The sequence below is a fragment of the Sprattus sprattus genome (genome assembly GCF_963457725.1).
Source record: "Sprattus sprattus genome assembly, chromosome: 10".
Classification (NCBI taxonomy): Eukaryota; Metazoa; Chordata; class Actinopteri; order Clupeiformes; family Clupeidae; genus Sprattus; species Sprattus sprattus.
Genome location: NC_137908.1, coordinates 22,114,316 through 22,137,660, shown reverse-complemented (window position 1 = coordinate 22,137,660; position 23,345 = coordinate 22,114,316). Strand labels below are relative to the sequence as shown.

The window sequence follows — 23,345 nt, the reverse complement described above, 5'->3', positions numbered from 1 at the left end:
TGATCATTTTTACAGACAAGTAAACATATTAGCAAAACTAAGCAGTTTTAAACAGTCTTAGGCTTTTTAGCTATAATATGTCGCTAGAGCCTGTGGCTCTTCACAGGCTATTTAGAATACAGGTCAAGTTGGTGTATGGTCCCTTACTGGCACGTATTTAGTGATGCTTGTAAAGTACAGGCACATTTTAGGGATTGAGACAAATATAAACAGAGAGAACGTTTGTTTCTTTTTTTTAATTACTTATACAGCCTAGTCTTAAAAACCGGGGTCATGTTTGTTCCTGAAACAAATGTGTCAAACTAGACAGAAATACCAAACAAGGAGAACCTGACACAAAACACAGAAACAAACAGTTCAAAAAGCTGTACAAAAATAGTTTTTACAAAGCTTGTAAATGTAGTGGAGCAATTACTTATTATTTCCTTCACTGAATTAAAAAAAGTCTTGTTTGCAAAAGCACTTAGAAATAACTATATACACACACTGTGGCACAGCTCAAAAGCTGTTATAGTCCCCGCCGAATGGCCGGTAGCCACTGCCCTGCCCTGGGAAATTCCCCCTCCAAGTGAAGCCCTGGATGAACTGTGTTTGCTGCATCTGTCTCAGCTGCAGGCTTTGCTGCATTCCCCACATGCCTACAGAGCCACCCCCTCTTGGATACCCATTCCAGGCCATGGGCCCGCCAGGCATGGGCAGGAGACCCCCATGAGGGCCCACACCTCCCAGACTGTTGCCAAAGGTGTTCCCCATCACATGCCGGAGCATCATGGCAGCCCTTGGGTCAGTGGCAGAAGCATTGAGGTCATGGCCACGGTTGCTCATGGCTATTAGTCCCTGTGGATGACATGACAGGCGCCCTGCAGCCTGCAGACCAGTTGCATTCTCTCTGTTGAAGCTTGCTGCGGTCTGAAGTTGCAGAAGACCAGGGAGGACTGCGGGTGTCTCAGGCTGTTTGTTGTGAAACGAAGGAACAGGAGGCATTACCAGCTGGTGGTTGTAAGCAGTCGTGGACACAGGAGTGGGAACTGATTTGCCTATAGGGAGAGGGGTAGGGGCAGTCTCAGCATCCTCTACATTTGTGGTATTAGGGACTGTTCCACTGATACAATTAGGAGTGTTAGCCCTACAAGAGTTTGCCTCTGATGTTTTGATTATGCCCTTAAAGGTCGTGTCACTGATCCCTGAGGTGAGAGCAGATTTGTGGTCCTGTGGTATACCAGAAAGGCTTTCACTTTGGGAGAAAATGGGCATTTTTGTTCTGTCCTGGCCTCTGGGGCCAAAGCGCTCCATATTATCACAAGACATTTGTGAGAGCATGGCACTCTCCAATCCAGATGAAGAATCCCTGCAGTTTATGTCTGTGTGGCCACTGAGTGAGGTAGGGCTAGTAGAATCCAAAGAGGAAGTCGTTACTGTGGTCTCCTGTACTTGCTGAGAAAGTCTGAGATCCTCTTGGAAAAGGCTGCAACGTGTAGGATGTAGCTTAAGAGGGGAATCATCTTGACTCTCTGAAGGCTGTCTTGCCTTTAAAGCCAAGGAGGAGGAAGTTGGAGAAATACTCTCCGAAGCATTGTTGCAAGGTGCAGGTAGCAAACCCACTCCTAGGAAGCTTTGGTGGGTATTAAGATTAAAAGGACCTTGAGGGGTCCAGTCTTTACTTGCTTTGGCAGCTTTGAACTGGGAAATGGCCGCCCGAAGGGCATCAAAGTCCAGTTCTTGAGATACTGCTCTAATAGATGAGGGCTGAGACAATGAGTTGCCACCATCTGGAACAAGCTGATCAGTAGCAGGTTGACTGGAGTCTGGAGGTGCCAAATGATCGATAGTTCCATAGGGAGCAGAGTTGGTCCTGGCCAATGGCTCCTCTTCAGAGACCAGCGCAAAACTTCCCACCTTGTGCTGTGGTAACGTTACTGACAGACAAAGGAAAAGTGACACAGTGAATAATTTTCCTTACATACGTCTTTATATTGACATTCTGTAAACATGACATGGTCTTACCTGATGATGTTCCACAAGGCGACTGATTTTCCAGAACTGGTATATTTGGCTGGCTGTCATGGAATCCAATGAGCTTGTTGAAGTTGTTCATCAGATCATCAATAGCTGCAATCACTATCCCACTAGTGGCATAGTGCTGGAACGTTTCAAAGTGACGCTCTGATAAACCACAAAGAGTGCATACATTGTGACATTTACTTTGTTTATCATACACCACTTAAAAAGGAAAACATGTTTATTGGTCGTTTAAAGGGAGTGTAACATGTATTATATGAAAAGGGTCTTCTTTGTTTTCCTGCTTCTATAGTAGGCAGTACTGTGACATCATAACTATTGGTGGCATACTTTAACCATGATGAACATGGTCATCAAATGAGTGTACTCAACATCCTTCTTGTCTATAATCTTACCAGTGAGGAAAATGACATGTCGATGCTGGGTGTGTTGTGCTTGCAGATTCACCAGGCAGGCCAGGTCATTTGAAGAGTTACTAGGGGCGTCACACTCGTGGTAGGGCAGAAACTCCACCACATGTCTCTTTTGGTAGGCCGTCAGCAGGTTTAACAAGCCCAAAGCACCCCCTTTCACCCTGACCAGAAACAGACCAAAAACCCTTATCATCTTTGAAAATATTAACCACTGTAAGGACAGCTAGTGTACTTTGTAGTGTACAATTCAGAGCACTACAGTGGTTTGCCTTCAGTAAACTTTAGTTGGGAATCAAGACAACGATCAAGAAACAAGTACAAAAGTAAGAAATCCTGCCTGCTTTGTTCTCGAAGTCTCTTCTGAGTTTTGCAGTGCACTTTCAACCTCCATGGGCTTTCTGGGGTGTTCACTTGCTGGAGGTATTCCAGAAGCTTCTGCAGTTTCTCTATATATGGGCAATCAATTTGTTTCATTCAGTCACAAAAACACTGCTCTGTATAATACCAGTCTTTATTTGAATTAGAGATGCACGATATATCGGCCGATAAGTGGAAAAAATAAAATATTATTATTATACCGATATCATAATTTTGGCCGATAATTTAAGCCGATATTTTTAACGTCTAATTTCCCTCCAAATATGTTTTCCCGGGTAGCCTGTTATACTCATAGGTCCGTTGCCTGGCTACACTAAACGTGATATTATAGTGAATATAAAGTACTTCATGTTAAGCGTTGTAGTGCATCCTGTTGAGGGCTCTAGCCATCAAGTGTGTTGCTTTTGATGAAATTTCTTGTGCCCTAACATTTGAGAAAATAAAAAGGCACATCTAAAACCTTTTGTACCCTTTATTTTTAAATACAAAAAAATATCGGTTATCGTATCGGTATCGGCCACAATAAACCAATAATTATCGGTTATCGGTATCGGCCCTAAAATTCCATATCGGTGCATCTCTAATTTGAATGAGAACATATTTAAAGGAGTCTACAGCAAACCCCACTGGGAACTTAGTTATGATATGGGAGATGAGGTGCATCCCCACTGGGATGCATGATTATAATAACAAAGCATAAATGTTTAGTGCAGGTCACAGTGGCAGTAATACATGCAACATATGCACACTCACCTTTCGTGATGAAGTCTGGGTTGAGCACAAACTCATCCGCAACAACAAAGCCACCAGACACAAACAGCTCATTGTATGTGTGATTCTTGATGTCATCTAGACTGTCCACACCAGCAAAACTCACAAATGGCAACTTCTTCAGGTTCACCAGTGCAGGAATCTGACACATTAAAACAGTACCAAAGGCCGTTATGAGCTCCTCAGCAAAAGTGGAGGTAACATTTATTTTCTTTTGGACAGCTATGTTAAACTAACCCTAGCTTCAATATCTGGAGCGAAAATTAAGCTGTCTGTGATTGTTTTAAAATTAAATTCAGGTAAGGCTGCTTTTACCCAAGAGTGTGCCTATGTACTAGTGAGATGCTTCTATGCCATATATTTTCTTATAGTTCTCAGAAAGTAGGTAAAGCTTCATTAGGTCAAACTTTAGTTTAGGGAACATATGTTCGCCATTAACACATACAAACTAATATGTGTCTATTAGTGCCAAAAATGGTCTGCATTGAGCATCTTAAATCATTTATTAGACCTGTATTCACCAATTTCTTATTCTCATTGAATAGGTCATTTATTCTTAGTACATCCTTCATAACCAACTAGTTGGCCTTAACCTAAAGTCACTGATATAAAGTACGGATCAACATAGAGAGGTTAAAGCCTTCTAATACACTGTCTGAATATGTCACTTATCGTGGCAAAATAGTTGTAGAATAGGTATTACCATTACCTGGACCTGCTAAGCCATTGTAATGAGGAACAAAACATTATTTGTCAGTAGGAATACCCATTCTCCAAATCCTCTGTCACTATGATTAAACATTCAGATAGTGGATTAGTACTTGCTGTTCTGATCCCTATTGTATATCAGTTAGATTCGGGTGTGACCAACTAGTTGGTTATGAAGGACGGACCAAAAATAAATTACCTATTCATTAAGAGTAAGAAATTGGTGAATACAGGCCTAATACATGATTAAAGATGCTCAATGCAGACCTTATTGGGCACTTATACACACACACATTAGTTATGTGTCAATGGCTAACATATGTTCCCTAAACCCAAGTGTTATCGTTTATCATTTTAACATTAGATTTGTAGAGAGTAAAGCTAATCTAGAGCCATTTAGAGAATCACATCAACATATGCAGTAGTAAATTAAGAATGTTGTTTCTTACAGCACAACCAAAGTGTTCGTCAATAGCTTTGCCTAGAAATTATTTTAAAGTAGGTTTCTAACTAGAGTGAGGCAGTAACGCAACATAACTGCATATGTATAAAATTAACCTCACATTCAAGTCCATGCTCTTATGAAGTGCATACCTTAATGTTGGTACTAGATAAATCATACCTTATGAACTTCAGAAGCGATGTCTTCATTTTGAATGATGATCAGAAGTTTCTCTGCATCGTTATTTTCCTCCAAAAACAGATGTGGGTTACACTCTGCATTTCCCAGACGCAGCAGATACTCCTGTGGCACAGATTGGAGTTACAGTTGCCTTCATATGTGGTTACTACAAACTTCAAATGCAGAGGCAGGGGCTACTCAGCAATTATAGAAAAATTGTTAAGTAAAAAAATCCCACAAAAAAAATTGCACATTTACACATACACATTATTAAGGTTTTTTAATATCAGTACAAAACATATTGTGCAATAAACAAACACCACGCCAGCAATGATGATTGGTCAACGATTAAATCTGTATATCCACTTAAAAATGTGTAGAGTAGTGTGTCCAAGAAATGTGTTTCTGAATTCAAGCAACCCGGCTTCCTCAGTGTGCCCTCATGGTCCTTTTACAGTCATGTTCCACTGGTTAAGCACTCCACATTTTTAACAATCTTGGCGAATCTGTTGCATGGGTTTATGTGAGATTATCTGGTCCATTTTTGGAGATGGATGTGATGGGAAATGTAATGTTTATTAAATGGCAGAATCAACAGACAGAAGGGCCTTCAAATTAGACTCTTCCACTGTAATGGATTGCAAGACTCGGCGGTATCTTGTGACTCAGACTTCTTGAAAGCAAGTTCATGTCAGAATTGAATATTCCCAAAAACGTAAAAGGAATGAAAGAGCGACGGATAAAAAAACTCCGATCCCCAAATCCCATGGAAACCGTCAGGAAATTTATCTGAAATTTTCAGACATGTTGCACCCCTATTGATGGTGGAGAGAAACACAAAGTATTCTTTTATGTTCTATGACGAATAAATTCCAACTTAGACAGGACAAAGCAAAGCACTCTTATGACTGTCAAACTCCCTAGAAGCAGGTTCGCTGTGTGCATGTAGAAATAATTGCAAATCAGTAATAATTGAGAAATAATAAAATAATTGCATATCAGAAAACGAAGTAAGGAGGGGAGAAATAAGAAACATAAGCATGATGGTGGTACCTAAAACCACGACAAAATGAAATACTTACTTTGATATCGCTGCAGACGTTGCAGTCCTCCCCATCCTTTGAGTGAATGTAGAACTGAACAGAGTTCTTCCGCACACCCTTAATGATCTCGACTAAGTTGGTGAACATCTCAGGATTCAGCTGGTTGATCAGGTTTGACAGTGAAGAGGGTGAGGGGTCTCCCTCTGTGGACCCTGTGGCATCGCCACAAGCAGGGGATGATTCTGCCTGAACATTTTCAGCACTGTTATCAGGGAGAGGACTACGTGCTCTTGTGCAAGAGCCAACCTGCATGTCTGCATCTTGCTCCTCTGGCCTCTGCTGTTCTGGTGTCCGTGGCAACCAAAGGTTTAGCTCCTGGGGTAGTAGATGGGCCTCTTTACAGGTACCAAGACGAGGTAGACTTTTTTGTGACTGCTTACAGGGTTTGCTAGAAGAGGGATTGTTAGCATGACAAGGACGGGGAGAGGACGGTGCATGTAAAATAGGGAGAGAGCTAACGCGAGGTGCTGTCACCACAGCGTTTGAGGAGTTACAAACGGAGGTGGATGAAACAGGTGCTGGAACACCTGCAGGAGTGGAGTCAGGAGAAGAGGGATGTGAGGTATTAAGAGCAGGGGAGGCCTGAGCTGGCGACTCAGGCACTGAAGCTCTGAGATGTGAGTCTATGTAAGAAGTCAAGCTGCTGCGCAGTGTTCTAACAAAGCCGTACAAGGGCACTGGGGCGTGGTGGCGTACCACATAATCAGAGAATGGCCTCATGGGAGTCCTCAGCTGTGCTGCAGGAGGGACAGGGGCAGGAGAAGGAGCCCTGTAGGACACGTGTTTCCGCTTCAGAAGGCTCGTCACCCCTGCAGAGAAGTCATTAAGCTGCTCGTTTACAATGCTGTCAACAACACTCTGTTGTTGAATACGTTGTTCTTGACAGTGTGAGGACTTTAATTCATCAGTCAAGTTCTTCTCCTCAGAGACCTCTTCCTCCACTGGAGACTGAGGATCAGTCTTTTCTTTCCTGTCGTCCTTGACAGATTCCTGAACAGGTTCCTGAACAGGTTCTTTCAGTATTTCCTCCATTTCTGACTGAGGAGGCTCTTCGTAACTTGCAACTGGTTCAGATGTGGTGATGGGTTCTGTTTCACGAGAGGGTTCGGGTAAATCTGCCGTAGTATGTAGTAAGCGTGGATCTTGTGGGTTGTCCCACTGTCTCTGGCTGTATCCTCCAGTTTTAATGCCTGGATATGGGTGGAAGGGGGGGGGGGGGGGGTTATTACATCATAAGTGTAGCTGACAATCTTTCTTCGCATTAAAATGGCAATAGCAAAGCTTATTATGAATACAAATATTTCAGTTGCAGTTTGGGATTAATAATAGACGGACCTACAGGTTAGACCCATGGTATGACAATGTAACTGATTAAGTACCAGTCTCACTTATTTCACCAACAGTTGGACAAATTGTGACTACCTTTGTAAGAATCCACTTTCAGTTATTAGATGACATTTAAATTCACTATCTTATAGTTCTTCTTGATGATACTGAGCAGTACTCTTAATAATTTAAATACCTGTGATGGGTATCAGAACCCAGGGGATTGACTTCTCCCCGAGGAGATTGGTCCCTCGCTGATGGCCATGGTCTGAACAAGGACTGAAGGCTTCCAGGCTGCTCATGCTTCCAACAGACTCCTCCTATACGCATCAAATACGCATAAGAGTTAGCTTCCAACAGACTCATCCTATACGCATAAGAGTTAGCTCCCAACAGACTCATCCTATACGCATAAGAGTTAGCTTCCAACAGACTCATCCTATACGCATAAGAGTTAGCTCCCAACAGACTCATCCTATACGCATAAGAGTTAGCTTCCAACAGACTCATCCTATACGCATAAGAGTTAGCTTCCAACAGGCTCATCCTATATGCATCAAATTCGCATAAGAGTTAGCCTTCAACAGACTCATCCTAATGTGTCAACAATTGTAGGCATATCACAACAGGAAATAAACAACATGCAAATACAAAATATATACATGCAAATATTGCTGTTTCCATTTACAGCTTATTTAAAAAAGAATGTATTGTGGATTTATACCGACAAGGGATGATTAAAAGGTACCATTTGTCCACCACAATGACTGTATAAAGAGGTCAACAGCGTGTCACCTCCAAAAAGTGGAGCAGCAGCAGGTATAGCGCCCCTGATGGTGGGCTGCAGTACAATCTACCCTTCCCCATGATTTTCAATGACAAAGTAGCCTTCTTTCCTTGTCACTTTTCTTGTCTAAACTGTCTTTCCATCTACAGTGTCTAATTCAATCAGTTAGCTTGAATTTTGTTATCTTGCATTTGTGTTTAAAAATTAGGCTTGTTAACTCTGGAACTTACATTAGCAATCTGTCAGCATACAGTCAATACTTCGTTGCTGCAAGTTACAATGAAGTGTGTACGCTTCATTTTTTTATGGGAAGGGTATGGAGACATGTTATGGAGCCACTTCATCCACCTCTATATACAGTCAATGGTCCACCATTTCATTCATAACAGTAAATGTTTAGTTCTGCACATTCTTTATACCTCAAAAAAGTCAGTTCCCTCTGGGTCCTCTTTGTCCACACATTTCTTCCGCAAGTCAGTGTCACAGTTAACGGGCAGGCCAAGCTTCAGCATGCTATCTTTTAGTGTTTCATTAGCCGGATCGCCCCCCTCTTCTGTTGCCTCTGTCTCCATGACCCCATCAAGAGGCCCTGAGGTGGAAGCAGCTATGGCTGTTTTGTTTATGGTTTCTAGCATCTCCATCAACTTCAATGCATCCTGAGTGTCGTTCTTCCTCAAGTCAGTGTCACACAATCCGGCTAGACTCATCACCTCAGCCAGTGAGGGAGCTGTCTTTAGACCATCATCTGAGGAGAAAGGGGGGGAAAAAACACCTGAAACACCAGGAACAGTGGACAGCTATCAGCACCAGAACACTGCTGGTGTCAGAAGCCAGAACTAACTGGGTGAATTATAGCATTGTTTAAAGACTGAATGACTGAACATTATGGCTGAATGTTGTACAGATGGTCAAAAATAATAGCAATATACATACAACTGGGACTGAGGTTTCTGATGTCCCAACGAATCTTAGTTCAGTTCTTCAACAAATCTGACAGACAGCACAGTCCTGCAGCTGGGTAAGTTGCCCTACTTTTAGATGGTCAGTGAACCGTGCCGACTTGTTTTATCAAACCCCTTAAGACCTTGCATTCGTGCCTCACCTTCTTTTGGCTTCCCGCTGTCGTGACGTATCTTCTTTGCAAGCTGTCCTCCGGTTTCTGCTGCATCTTCTACTTCCTCCACCTTCCTCTTCAGCGGCACGGCTGGCAAGGCCTCCAGCCCCTTCGCTGCCTGCTTCTTCTGGATCTGGATCAGTTTGAGAAGCTGCTGCACCTTCTCTGGATCCTTATCCACTCCAGGACCATTAGATCCTGACCCTTCTGCAGCTGACTCCCGAATGGAGGCCGGGTGGTCTTCCACAGGCTTCTGTGGACTGTCCATCATGCCTTGAGCTTCGGCAACAGGGATGTAGTAGAGGTTGGGACAACAAATGTAGGAGTGCAGGTAGGCTTCCAAGTTGACCTTATTCCGTGGAGCAGGGAAGAGGCGTTCCCGGTCGTCCAGCTTATGGTCGTAGTCAACATGTACACGGGGCAAGAGCTTGCCCTCTCGCTGGCCACTGAGGTAGTCGCAGACCTGCTGTGCCACAGCAGTGCTAGGGTTGGCTGGCGGACTGGCCTGTGGGGTGCAGCGCGCCTTGTTGAGAGCAAAGTGAAGGGCTGGAACGAACATGTTCAGCTGGGGCAAGCCTGGGGGCTGAGAAACATGCAGGGGACTTGGAGTGGACTCTGGCTTCAGCGCTAGACAAAAATATAAAAAACATATACATCTCAATACATATGGTAATCAATCTGCACAAACCACCAGCTTTGACATAAATTATATATAGAATTGTATAGAACTTTCTGAATGATAACATATCTACTTACAATATTTGGCCACATCTCTTGACTCAGGGAAGACGAAAAGTGCCTGAAGACTCGAATTTTTCCATCCATCTCGTTTCGCTAAAAATAAAAAAAAACTTGATCATACATTCAGCAAACATGCATGACTTTGGATGAACACACCTTTACCATAGAAACGTATAAATACCACTAGGGTTGGCCATCTGAGCAGACGACAGCAAGAAGAAGAACCCTCGATCACTGACCGCATTTACGAGGACCTGCATTGCAAAAAAAAATGAATGTCAGAGAGGCAGGACATGTAAGGGATAACGGCCGACGAGCTGTACAGTTCTACAAAGGTAATGGACGCTGCGGGGCAAAGAACTCCACGACGCTCCGCGAAGTCCATTACCTTTGTAGAACTGTACAGCTCGGAGGCGGTTATCCCGCTTATCTCCCGTTTACAACATCCAAAAATGTTTTTATTATTATTATTATTTAGAATTTCCTTTATCTTTAGGATCTTAATATGCATAATACCCTGATGAATTCTTGATTTGAAGCCTAGTGCTCCCGTTAGAGAAAGTAGTGAGAAAGTAGTGCGTGGAACTGGTCTTATCATATGACCTTTAGTTTCCCCGGGCATTGCTGCAAAGTGACACTCATGAGCTCACCTCTGTAAACGGACACACGGACACAGGTGTTGTTCATAAGGTTTTACTATTTAAAGTTGAACTCTACGTTTCCGTTGATGGTGAAGTTGGACAGAGCAACAGGGAGGTCAAGTTTGGTGATTTTGGTCGAAGGCTCACAATCGAGCCGGCGAGTTAGCCATATGAGCTACTATCTGTTTCAATGGATTTTTGGTCGAAGCGTTAGCAGCCGCCTACAAATAATATTCGAGACTTTCAGTTAAGACTTACAATACTCTGCAACATTCGTGTAGCACATACACAACTAACCGAGTCAATTTAGACATATAAAAAGTCGTGTAGATAGCTTAATTCGCATAAAACATTTCCCACTAACTTCTCCCAACACGCCGCCATCTTTGTTCGAATTATCCTAGCTGTCAAAAAATAAACGTTAAGTTGGTTGTCAATGGTAACCATTCAGGAGCATTGATATGGAACGGCGATTTAACTTTTCTACTGGGACTACGTCCAAGGTGTCCGGTTATACGAACTTAATGTACACCCCATTAGCCAATCAGAAAACAGTATTTCGTTCCAGAGGGAGATAAGAGAATTGTTTATTTGGTTAACATTTGATAAAACACACATTTACACAAATCACACAATTTACATTATTATTGTGTTCATACATATTCACCCAAACCAATTTGTAAATGCAGGGAAACTATTTACTCCCTGACAAACCAATACCAACCCAATGACCTGGGTGTTACTGATACATGACTAGTTGAATGTGAAGACAGTAAGGACTTACCAGTCTCTCTTGCTCCAGCTTGTAGAGCAGAACAGTCAAGCTGTTGCCACATTTGTTTTTTTCAACTACTTCAAACAGACAACAGTGGGAGCCTTTCTTAAAAACTGAAAAGAAATGCAAGCTGTCTTTAGTACAAAGCAAAAGCATATTTCAGACTTAAGATCCATCCAAATAAATGCTTGCGATGGTCAAAGGTCACTAAAATAAATAGTCATCACTAAAATAATCAAAAGGCAAATCAAAAGACATGGTTTCAGAGGTGGGTTCTAACCCTAGAAGTAGAGTCTTACCTTCCTGGCTGCCACTGTATAGATCCCAAGAGAAGAGAGCAGGGGGCATCTTCAGCTTCACCTGGTCCAGGTGCATTACGGTACCAATCTCTATTTTGTCTGGACTGTAAAAAGGACAGAAGTATACAGAAAGCACCCTTTAGCAGAAAGCTGTTTGCGCAACAACAACCAGAAACATACGTATTATTATCAAACCTGAACCAACAACAAATACCCTGGCTGGCAGATGTATTGCTTTGAGGATGCTGGCCATTGTTTGTCCAATACAGGGACATCCATGCCCTTCAGTTGCATTCAGTATTACATATACTGTATTATATTATATACTGTATTATATATATCGGCTGTATATATTGACTTTATAAGGTATAAATGTTTTCAAACGAGATATAGGCCGACCTATGAGACAATACTGTTTATACCAATATAGTTTGATGTTGTGTTACATAACCTCTTCCATAAAGCCGTGCTGGTGTTTGCTCCCCTGTCACACTCTCTCCACGCAGTTTTTTTTATCAACAGGAACTTTCAATTATCGACTTAAGTGCAATTTTAGAGATTCTTAATTCATTTAATTTCAATATTCCCTTGGTTTTCTCAGAATTCCTAGGAATCTGTAACAGTGATCTAGAAAATTACTGGTGTGTGCAAAACCGGTAATTGTACTCAACAATCAATGTGTTATTGTTGTTGAAAACGTGAAGGAGCATTCTCAGATATGCTTATTTTTATTTAATGTAGGCTATTTAGTTTGTCAATTTTTATTTCCATGTTTTGCATCTGTATCTTTTCAAACAGCGAAGGAAACCCTGTCTTTGCATTTATTTTCATTGTAGTCTGTTTTAATAAAAGTGCTTGCAAATCGCGGCTTTGACTTACAATTGAACATTTGCTTTACTTCCTAGCAATACCTATATACATCATGAATCGTATTCAGACTAAAAATACCAGGATATGATTTTTGGCCCATAATCGCCCAGCCCTACATATACAACATACAGACAGGATTACAAATTAATATTCATGGCCCAGGTTGGATTGATAAATTGGCCAATTCCCCAGTCAAAGAAAGGGTGGGTAAATAGTTTTTAGACAAATAGTTCAAGGTGGTACAATGTTTGTTGTGGATTAGCTGGGACTACCATAATCCATTACACACTATAAGGCAAATAACCATGAAACACAAATGAGTGCAGACATGATTTTCATAGAGTTTCACTTACAGTTTAAATGGCAGGATGGGATGGGAGACGGAGTGGAGGGACACATGGTAAAGCTCCTTTCCAGCATTAGTCAGATGGCCACTCCACAAAACATAGCTGCTCTTTCCTACAGGATCAGACAAGCATACACATTCTGTGTTTATGCAAAATATTGCACCTTGAGACAATTTAAAATGGTTATTGGTGTGATATAAATAAAACTGAATTAAAATATTGTTCGGTTTGAATCAATATACAAAGCTTTAATCTAAAGATGCAGTTCCTTCACAGCACTGGCAGATTATAAAAGTATGGTATTGCCATTTGAGTGAACTCCTGGGGCGAATACAGTTTGCTGTATGACAACGTGCTGGTAGAATAAAGCTTGCAATTTTTAGGAGTTTTGGTGGCCAAAATACAAAAAATATGATTGTTTAATATCAAACAGCATCATTGTATTTTGTCAGCCTCTCTGCTTGTTAAAAAGGGTTGACCTACTTGATTTAACAAATTCAGTATTGCAGACCTGCCAGCAACAATTACAGACATGCACAATATACAACCAATTCTTGAGTTCAACAGCTAGAAGACCACTAATTTTATAGCCATTGAGTTAAAACCTATAGCTATAACACTATAGCGACGTTCAAATCAATACAAACAATACAATACAATACACGACAAACTGCTCCTCACTTCAAAGCAATCCAAGGTCTTATCTTATATGGATATCCCTTCCTACCTCACTGACCTCCTACATTGATATTCCCCTGCTTGCAGTCAAAGCCATTAAGCATACCTGTTTTCTCCCTTTTCTGACTCCCTTCGGTAGACGATAAGGCATTTAACATAGAAGCTGGTTACTGGTGTTGTTTTTTCAGGTACATATTTTGTGTTTTTTGTTTTGTTTTTCAGCATCTGGTTCAATAGCCACAACCACAAACGTTGTGCTGCTAGAAACAGTACAGGTGGAGAAAAAAACATACCTTTTCCTGATGTGAAGCTGTTGGACCTTTAAAACACAAAGACAGAAAAACAATTAATGAATAAAGGATTTGTTGGAAATCAACCATTTTATATAAGTTCAATGGGGAAGTACTACCTGAGGAGAGGCATAGGCTTAGCAAGAGGGGCTGCTTCTTTGCCTTTGAACTGGAAGGTCACCACAGCATGTGGACAAAGGTGCCTTGGTCGTGACCGGACATCAATGTCTGTGTACTCGTAAAAGTATTGCTGTTGTAGAGACAAAGTACATCAGCATCCACAACAAAATTATTAGGTTTCCTCCAGTAGGAGGTAACCTATTGTTATTGTAGGCTTTCTTATTATGTTAGTACCATGGGAGTCAATGGCAGCCCCTAGAACCATATGGTAACTTTTTGTGAAATTTGGCACACTCATTAAGGACAGTCCCTTCTTCATTCACACCAAGTTTCATGGCTCTCATTACACCACTCTAGCGCCAACAACAGGTCAAAGTTGGACTTTTGTAACACACGCAACTTTTGAACCGTATGACCGATTTTCATAAATTAGGTACCATTGGATTCCCTGGATCAAGACGAATTAAACACACCCTATGGCGTCAATTTCCGGTTATATAGATTTTCCGCTATTTCCGGTTTTATCAAAAACCTTTGAAAGCCTTCTCCTCCTACAATTTTTGGCAAATCTTCTTCAAAATCACCAGAGATGATTTTCAGACCTAGCCTCACAAAAGTTATGGAAATAATTGTGATCCTCACAACAGTTTGTCCGGTACAGCCACTCAAATTCAGCTGAAAAGCGGCCAAACAGGAAGTGAAGTCATATGTCAGCAAATATTTGAGTGAAATATACGCCATAGGGTGTTTTAGTTCGTCTTGATCCAGGGAATCCAATGTTACCTCATTTTTGAAAATCGGTCATACGGTTCAAAAGTTGTGTGTGTTAACACAAGTCCAACTTTGACCCGTTGGTGGCGCTAGAGTGGTATAATGAGAGACATGAAACTTTGTATGAATAAAGAAGAGACTGTCCTTAATGATTGTGCCAAATTTCACAAAAAGTTACCCTATGGTTTGTCCGGTACAGCCACTCAAATTCAGCAGAAAAGCAGTCAAACAGGAAGTGAAGTCATATCTCAGCTAATCTTTGAGATATCAACACCAAACTGGTATATCACTTGGATGACACTACACTATGTTCCCATGTGCAAAGTCAACTTCATATCTTGAAAAATGATTGATATAAAGCAAATTGGATACATTGTTAACGCTAAAATAATGCTTTACACATCTGCAGGTCAAAAAGTGAAACTCTGATTCAATCACAAGTTCATATGAAGACACTTGAGAATGTTTAGTACACAAATCTGAAAAAAAGTTGACTAAGATGAAAAGTAGATTTTTGGTGAATATTTGAAACATGCATGCTTGACTACTTGCTAGGGTGGTTCTCTATGTCTCTCTGTCTCCTCATCCGCGCGGCTCCTAAATCTCACACACACAGTCTCCCCTTAACACACGCGCAGGCTTTGTTTTACGCACACACATTCTCACAGACACACAGCTTGCTGTCACACACATACATTCTCACAGACACACAGGGTAAGCGCACACACACAACCTCCACTCAGTCTTAACTTCAAGGCAAAAGCATTGTAAATGTTGGATTTGAAATGTAATATCCCATTGGCAAGTCTGCAGCATGGATTTTTCTATACAGTGACAAATTGTCACAAAATTTAATTTTTCCCTGGTTCGCAATGTTTGAAGGAGGAAACCGCCATCGCTGCTTGCAGCTATATTGTTAATATTAGTACTATACTCTACCTCAGGGGAGCTAAAGGAAGTATGTTACATAAATAATGTACCAGCTATAGACAGTTCATATCAGCACCAATCAACTTAAGCCATGCAGACACAATGTGCCTGAACAGATATTTGCTGCTGCTGCTGCTGACTTGTGAGCAAGTGTGCTCTGTACCTGGGTGTGCTCAAAGGCTCTGTAGGAACGATGAGATACCACTCGAGAGAAGTTCTTGGAAATGTGGGTGTCAAATTTCGGGGTGGGATCTAGGCTTCTGGACATGTTATCATAGATACTCTTCATTTTACCCTGAAAAAAACAAACAAAAAATAATGCAACTACTGAATAAAACATAAAAAAGGAGCAAAATGTGAGAATTTTAGTTTAAACATAAAAAAAAAAACAAAAAAAAAATTCCAAGAAGGACACTGCTTTTGATATTCTTACCTTGATCACTTTAAAGATGATTATCTCTCCAGAGGCCCCAGGCTCAAAAGGGTTTATCTGAAGTAAATCTGAGTACTTACACAGGTAAACACCTGGGAAATAAAAGTGAGAAGAGGCAAATCTGACAAAATTATGGTGTATTTAAGCAATATAGCACGAGTGGGAGTGGGGTAGGTAAGGGATAATCCCACGGGTGGTGTTCGGCCGTAGCCACCGAGGCCGCCAGGCCGAGTGGCGTAGGCAACAACACCCGTGGGATTATCCCTTACCTACCCCACTCCCACGAGTGCTATATTGCTTTTATAAAACAGTTCTACAGTCAACAAATTAACATTTCAACACGAAGTTATTGATTAAAAATAGTTTATTTCGCCATTGTTTCTCCGCAACCAGGGATTCAAATTAACTTTTTTCACCACTGTCCCGGAACCGTCCCGAAAATCATTTTCAACCGTCCCGAAACGTCCCGGAACCGTCCCGAATTGTATGGAAAAAAAAAAAACTAAATTCGGTGCAAATTAATTCAAACAATGAATTCCATTAAGATTATACAAGAATAAAAACTGCTGCTGGCAATAGATTTAAAATCCAAAACTGTTTATTAAAACTCTCTCAATTGGTTTGGGTCATTTCTTAAAACTGAGATGACATTCCTATTCCTGCATCCCATTTAATACAAGAATATGTCTTTTTCCACTCAGGAAGGAACTTCCTTTTTAATTTAATTTAATTTTAATATTTTCTTTTCATAAATATGTATTAAATTATTCCCCATAGTCCATTATCTTGATTTCATAGCTTTCAGTGTTGTTTATTTATGTTAGAGCTTTCATCCAATCATATTTCAGCTATCATGTGTTGCAGGCTCCAAGAATCTTCCCCGAGAATACAAATCTTCCCTGAGGCCTTCAGAATTGAACGTGACACGTAAACGTCCTTTGATTGGATACTGAGGCAGACCGGTGCAGTGCTTCAGTGCTCAGCTTAGTTGGCTAATGTGAAAACTACGTACATCGGTTGCAATGCTTATTATGCTAGTTGTTTCAATTGGTAAGACTAAATATAATTACATTAACCAACTCAAATAAACTAGTTTACACCAACTTGATAATTCCAGTTTTTGATACAATTACAACGCCATTTTCAAGACGGAACTTTCAAGAAAAACTGGATATCGTGAGGAGAGGTAGTTTAATGAAACTGCTTTGCAGGTGGGACAATGTGATGTTTAGTGGACAAACTTGTTAAAGCTCACATAGGCTACTTTCGGTGGACTGAATAAAACTTTGTAGACTAATCCCTGAAAATCGCCTTTTATTTTTAAGTTGTGACAGTAATATCCAAGCGATCATATAACTGAGAGTTTACTACTCTTAATGTATTGTTAATACGAGTGTATTGATTTTAAATGCTCCGGAAATATTAATTAAGTCTGTTGTAGGCCTACTCGTTAATGTGATGCAATGCTCACTTTTATACTGCCTTTCTGTATAAATATATGGTTCGAGAGCCATGGCGTCATAATGATGGTATTAAGAGGTGGATTCACTCAGTTTAACATCGTGTAGGACATCACTGAAGGCCTAGTCGTGAAATGCACGGACCGCCACTGTTGTCACTAATAGAACACAAACGTGAGGCGCGAGTCCATTTCAAGTCAAGTCAGATTTATTGTCAGTGTCTAATGTCTTCATTCAAGGACATTGAAATTGCGTTTCTTTTCCGTTTAAATGAGTTGCAAGTGCAATAAAAAGCGGGCTGAAATTCTTGTCGTCCCGACGTCGTCCCAAATTAAATTGTTTATCGTCCCAATGACAATTGAATACGGCCCCGGGACGACGCTAATTTTAATCCCTGTCCGCAACAAAAAAAATAGTTCCATTGTCAACGTCTTGGTTTGGAATTTTAAAAACTTTGAATTAACGGTTATCATCAATGCGAATGTTTCATCGCGGAGTGATTTATTTTTAGCTGTGAAAAGTCCCGTAACTGTAGGTATGTTGAAGAATAACCTATAGCATGGAACGTCTCTCGTCCAATCAGAAACGGCTAAATTACGCGCTAGAACCCAATTGTTTTATAAAGATTGACATTTCTTATGAAGTATGTCTGAACATAAACTGATTAACAATTTAAAGAATGATATTCACTGCATATGTACTGCCCTAAAGGTCCAACAAACACTGCACACTGCATTTTGGGTAATGATGCACATGACAACCATCAGCACCCACTGTTAAATGACATCATTCTCTCACCCTTGGAGGGATTCCCCAGCATATTCATCCAGCTGTGTCCAACATGCAAGCCTTTATCACAGACGGACTGCAGCTGAAAAGCAATATGGTAAAAACTGGTGATGGCAGTTTGTGAAATACATCAGAGATACAATCCACAGAGGTCTCCCAATTGCATATACACCATCACTGCTGTATATGGTAAAGATTGGTTTTCACCAAACAACAAAGCACTTACCTTGTAGCTTTCACAAAAGAGAAAGCAATAGGACTCCGCCATCTCCTTTTCTGAGCGACCCTCCAATTTCAGCTCCCGTCTCTTCTCGATAAACTACAAAATCCAAGCATGGTAAATAAAAGTCTGACAACAAGCATCTGAAACATATCTCTCTCTATCCCTTTGTTTATTAAAAAAGCATAGGGATACCTTCTGGTTGCAACAACACAAGACTCTCACATTTCCAGTTGAAATGGTATGGCAGAATTTTCAAGCGCATGACTATGTCAACAGTCGAACACCCCTCTGAAGAAATTTCTTCTTAACTCCACTTACGAATTTCCCAGGACAATTCTGGCATTCATGAATGTTTTGACATCTGGGATTCGTTCTTAGCTAAGAACAGGATTTAAGATCGGAGAAAAGCAGATGTAGATAGGCCAGATTGGAGTGCGCCCATGTTCTGAGTGCTGAGTTTATGAGAAATCATTGGTGATTGCGTTCGCATCAATTCTACAGACATCATCGGATTTAAATAATTATAATAATAATTAATACAACAATATTTTTATCATTAACAATTACATCACATTTACAGTCATGATCCTACAAGGCATGTCCTTAAATAAATATAAGCACTACACAAACACTGCAAATGGCAGTGTCTAAATAAATAAGCACTAAACTCAATCACGTGGCTGTAGCCATAGTGGCATAGAATGGACACATCTTCATTGTGCAACAGTACCTCCAGCTCTGTACTGGTGTAGTAAGTGCACCACTGGTGTTCGCTTCCTGCTTTGACATGATTTTGATCAGTCTCAAATTGCCCTTGCGTTGCCTGTGGGTTTTGTGTGCACACGTCTCTATAGTTGCATGGCCTTATAAGGAGCTGGCGGGGCGTTTATGTGTGCGGATTAAGAACACATTTCCAAGCGTTCATGAATCCGCTGAGGATCTTTGTTAGGGTTGGTCTTACAAAGTTTGTAAGAAGATATTTAAGAAGACACTTAAGAAAATGTTTGAGAATAAGGTCCATTGATATTTTTGTTTGGTTTTGGTATTGTAATGATATGTGAGGGACAGCAGTGGTTTTTGAGTAATTATCCTAAAAGAGAGCAAATCCAGGTGCGACATACACAACAACTGATGCCGTATTTCAGTTACAGTGTGCTTGGGGAGAACCAGAAAGCGCTAGAATCAAATAGTATGCATTTGTATGGCCAAAATCTACCAGTCAACAAGTGACTGTTTCCAGTAATTACATTTATGCAAAGTATGCTGTCCAAAATTAAATAAACATGTGACTGGGTTTGATAACTCAATAATCACCAAGACCACAGACACATAATCTAACACTGTTCAATTTAGGTATAGATACCGAATTGCAGAATACAGAAGTAAAAAAAAGAAACACAAACAATTAACAATTTAAGGGTTATGGAAGGCTCACATCTTTCTCTTGAAGTTCACTGTGAACAAGGCAATGCTTGGTGTACCGGTAACTCCCCCATGAAGAAGAGTCCTTATAACCAGAAGTGATGATCTTTGATATGTCTGTGTACTCCCGGGACTCTGAGGACACATACTGGAACAGTGCTGGAAGAGAGGCAGAGGGAGAGACATAAAGTCAGAGAGGAATGGGGCAGGTGGTTGCACTGTGGAACACTGTAGACTTCACTCAGACTACACATTTGTGTGTGTGTGTGTGTGTGTGTGTTCTGTGATTGGAAAGGACTGACAAAGTGTGATGGTGTTTCCTGATGTAAGCCAAATGGCAAAGCCAACATCATCATAAGACTTAATTGATTTCAAGGATACTTATTCTACAGCACTTTCTACACTTATCTCTCACTCTCCCTTTGTTTATTACAAAGGCATAGGAATTAGGGCTGAACGATTTGGGAAAATAATCTAATTGCGATTTTTCCCCAAAATATTGCGATTGCGATTGGATATGCGATTTTTTTTAAATGTTATCCTCTTTTTTTCTCCAACAAAACGTACTGAATGATTTAAATATGACACAATATTAGATACATTTAGTGTGAAATATTCTTTCCCACATTTTACATTTGTATTTAACTGCTCATTACAGAAACAAATCGGTGGCTTTGCCACTGTGCATTTAAGTTATTTAAACAAAGTCAAGTATAAACACAAGGCATGCACTTTTTAAATTGGCCTTATGCAGTAATTGTACTTTAGGGTTAGGGTTAGGATAAGCAGTTTTACCTTAAAATAACAGCTTTGAAAATTGGGGCGCTTCAATGACTTTTAATATGGAGAATCGCCTCTGTGCCATTGGCATACCAGGGTCTGTAGGCAAATGACTGCGTTATGTAGGTGTGCCTGAAGCCGCCTGGTTTTTACTGTCTGCCGAACTAGTAAGTAGCTTATTTGCCGTCTTGAATTGCACCTGCTTGATGTTTGACTGTGTTAGGACAGTTGTTGACTAACTAGTTGGTCATAGTGTCAAAGTAAGCACATTTCAAGAGATTTCGCTAGTTTGAGCCACTAGCATCTCGTAAGTGATTAGCAAGTGATCCGTTATGCTGCTTTAATCACTGTGTGCAAAATGTTCCATCTTCCATCGGTTTTTATTTAAGTTGCGGTTTGAAAATCACGTCTCATCATATCGAGATTAAACCGCAAATGCAATTAATCGTTCAGCCCTAATAGGAATACCTTCTGGTTGCAACAACACTGAACACAAGACTTTTACATTTCCAGTTGAAATGGTCAACAGTCAAACACCTCTCTGAAGAAATTTCTTCTTGACTCCACTTCTGAAGTTCCTGGGACAGTTCTGGCATTCATGAACGTACAGCACTTTCTACACTACAGCTTTTTTACACTATCCTTCCCCCTCTCTTTTTACAAACAGAATGTGCCAAATTATGTAATCTTGCAGTAGCTGAAGATAATCTGAGACCTTGCAAAAATTATAAATGTATTGCTGGGCAGTTGACTGGTCACTTGGTTTCCCTCTATGAGATGTAAACAAAACATTTATGATATGACTATCAATTTTCGAACACTGAAACATAACCAGTAATCTCACAGCTATTCAACACAGGCACCATACCATATGTGGCAATGTACTGTTCAATCCATTATTATAAAACGGCACAATACCACTGCAAAGCAAATGAAGACAACAATTGCAAACTAATATGTTAAAAGTGGTGCAGTAATAGTCAGACTAGACCAAACAATAAAATGTACCTGCGTTAGTCAGGGAACTATTATGTCAGTCGCCAACTTATTATGAAAGTATACTATATGAAACCTCATCTCTTATACAACCGCAAGATAATTTTGTGAGATATAACACCTGTAAACACAGATGTCATTTCACAGAAACAAGTTGTCAGAATAGCATCAACTTGTGGAGCGTGCAGCAAATCACATGCTGAAAATGTCAAATATTTCTCAGTCCAATCTGCGGATCACTTACATTTTCTCTAATGCACTGCTTTACAGTGGGTGTGGCTACAAAATGAGCTAACAAGGCACTAAGTAAATCACTGATTTTGAGAATATGAAACAATTCCCTAGAAATCCTACTAAATTTATGTTACAATTTCATGGATATCTAGCAATAAAGGGATGTTTAAGGATCCAGTGCCGTGACACTTAACATTAGCAGCGAGGATATCACATGTGAACTAAATCGTGAGGTAAACATGATACCGGACTTTCCAAGGTAGTTACTGACTAGCCACCTGCTTTTCTGCCAATAGCACAACAAAAACAAAGGGTGGTCCCGCCAGAAATGATGATCAAACAAATTACTATCTTAGACAGTGACATTTGTTGGTTGTTCAATCCTAGTATGCAGGCACGCAGAAAGTGGACCTCGCGAGAAAAACTAAAGCATGTTGCCAGCTAGCAATGCCTGTTTTACAGAACGAGCAGCACTAAAAGGGGAGGGATGCACAACCTCTCTTTTCTTTGCTCTTCCTTGGGATTTGGAAGTTAAGCCGTGGTGTGTCTTCCATCGGTTTCAGATATGGTGAGGGAGAACTACTGAATTTCAATTCAGTCGGTCCGCTTTTCAGTGTCTCTGGATAGTCCTTGTTAGAATCAGACGCCAGTTCCGCACACACCATGGGTCCGCCATCTTGGTTCGGCGCTACTAGAACTGATTGCGGGGCTGCAGAAACATTACCACTCCGGCCCCTGTAGCCATCTCTGCCGTCTGAGCATTCCATTTTCGCTGCGCTTTTCAGGCATGTGACCATGAACTGTGACAAACACAGTCTGTCTTTGTCACAGTGATTCTGCTTTAAGCTGAAGTAGCTCGCTCGTTCAACCTGTACTCGCCATGATGTCATACGGTGTGTCTGTATCCTCCTCCCAGTGGTTAAATTGTCTATTCCGGTTCAGATCGAAACGCCACTCACAGGTGTTTTGTTGAACTACAAGAGTGCACTGAACTAGAGTGTGGAAGTACACCGGAAGTTTGTAGTTTTTAGTGTTAACATTTTAACACTTCCTGGTTCCAAAGAGAAAATCCCGCAAAATCGACGAAAAATAACGTGCGAGCAAAAAGATGGTTGCCTCAGGCGACATGTGTATTGTTACAGACAACTCGTTTCTCACACCCGAGAAAAAAAAAAATTCTGATTAAACGTTTCATTCCAAGCATTGCTTTGGAATGTTCCTAACTGAGTGAAGTCAAAGTCAAATGTATTTATAAACCACATTTAACTCACGTTGACCAAAGTGCTGTACAATTAAATTACAATA

At 40.7% G+C, this 23,345-nt stretch overlaps 1 protein-coding gene across 1 annotated transcript; it reads right to left on the bottom strand.

Moving 5' to 3' along the window:
* Window positions 1-319: 319 nt before the first annotated feature.
* On the bottom strand, window positions 320-22,914 carry tasora (transcription activation suppressor a). The gene is made up of 23 exons (XM_080845898.1): window positions 22,537-22,914; window positions 20,044-20,189; window positions 18,612-18,704; window positions 18,395-18,467; window positions 16,137-16,228; window positions 15,867-15,998; window positions 14,002-14,132; window positions 13,886-13,911; window positions 12,921-13,026; window positions 11,698-11,801; window positions 11,408-11,511; window positions 10,164-10,236; window positions 9,998-10,075; window positions 9,230-9,868; window positions 8,547-8,872; window positions 7,537-7,660; window positions 5,994-7,204; window positions 4,912-5,034; window positions 3,564-3,723; window positions 2,770-2,878; window positions 2,415-2,593; window positions 2,005-2,163; window positions 320-1,916 (listed from the first exon to the last, which is right to left on the bottom strand). Exons 1-23 carry the CDS (start codon window positions 22,835-22,837, stop codon window positions 499-501), a joined length of 5,907 nt encoding a protein of 1,968 aa, XP_080702024.1. The 5' UTR covers window positions 22,838-22,914; the 3' UTR covers window positions 320-498.
* Between the last annotated feature and the right edge of the window lie 431 nt (window positions 22,915-23,345).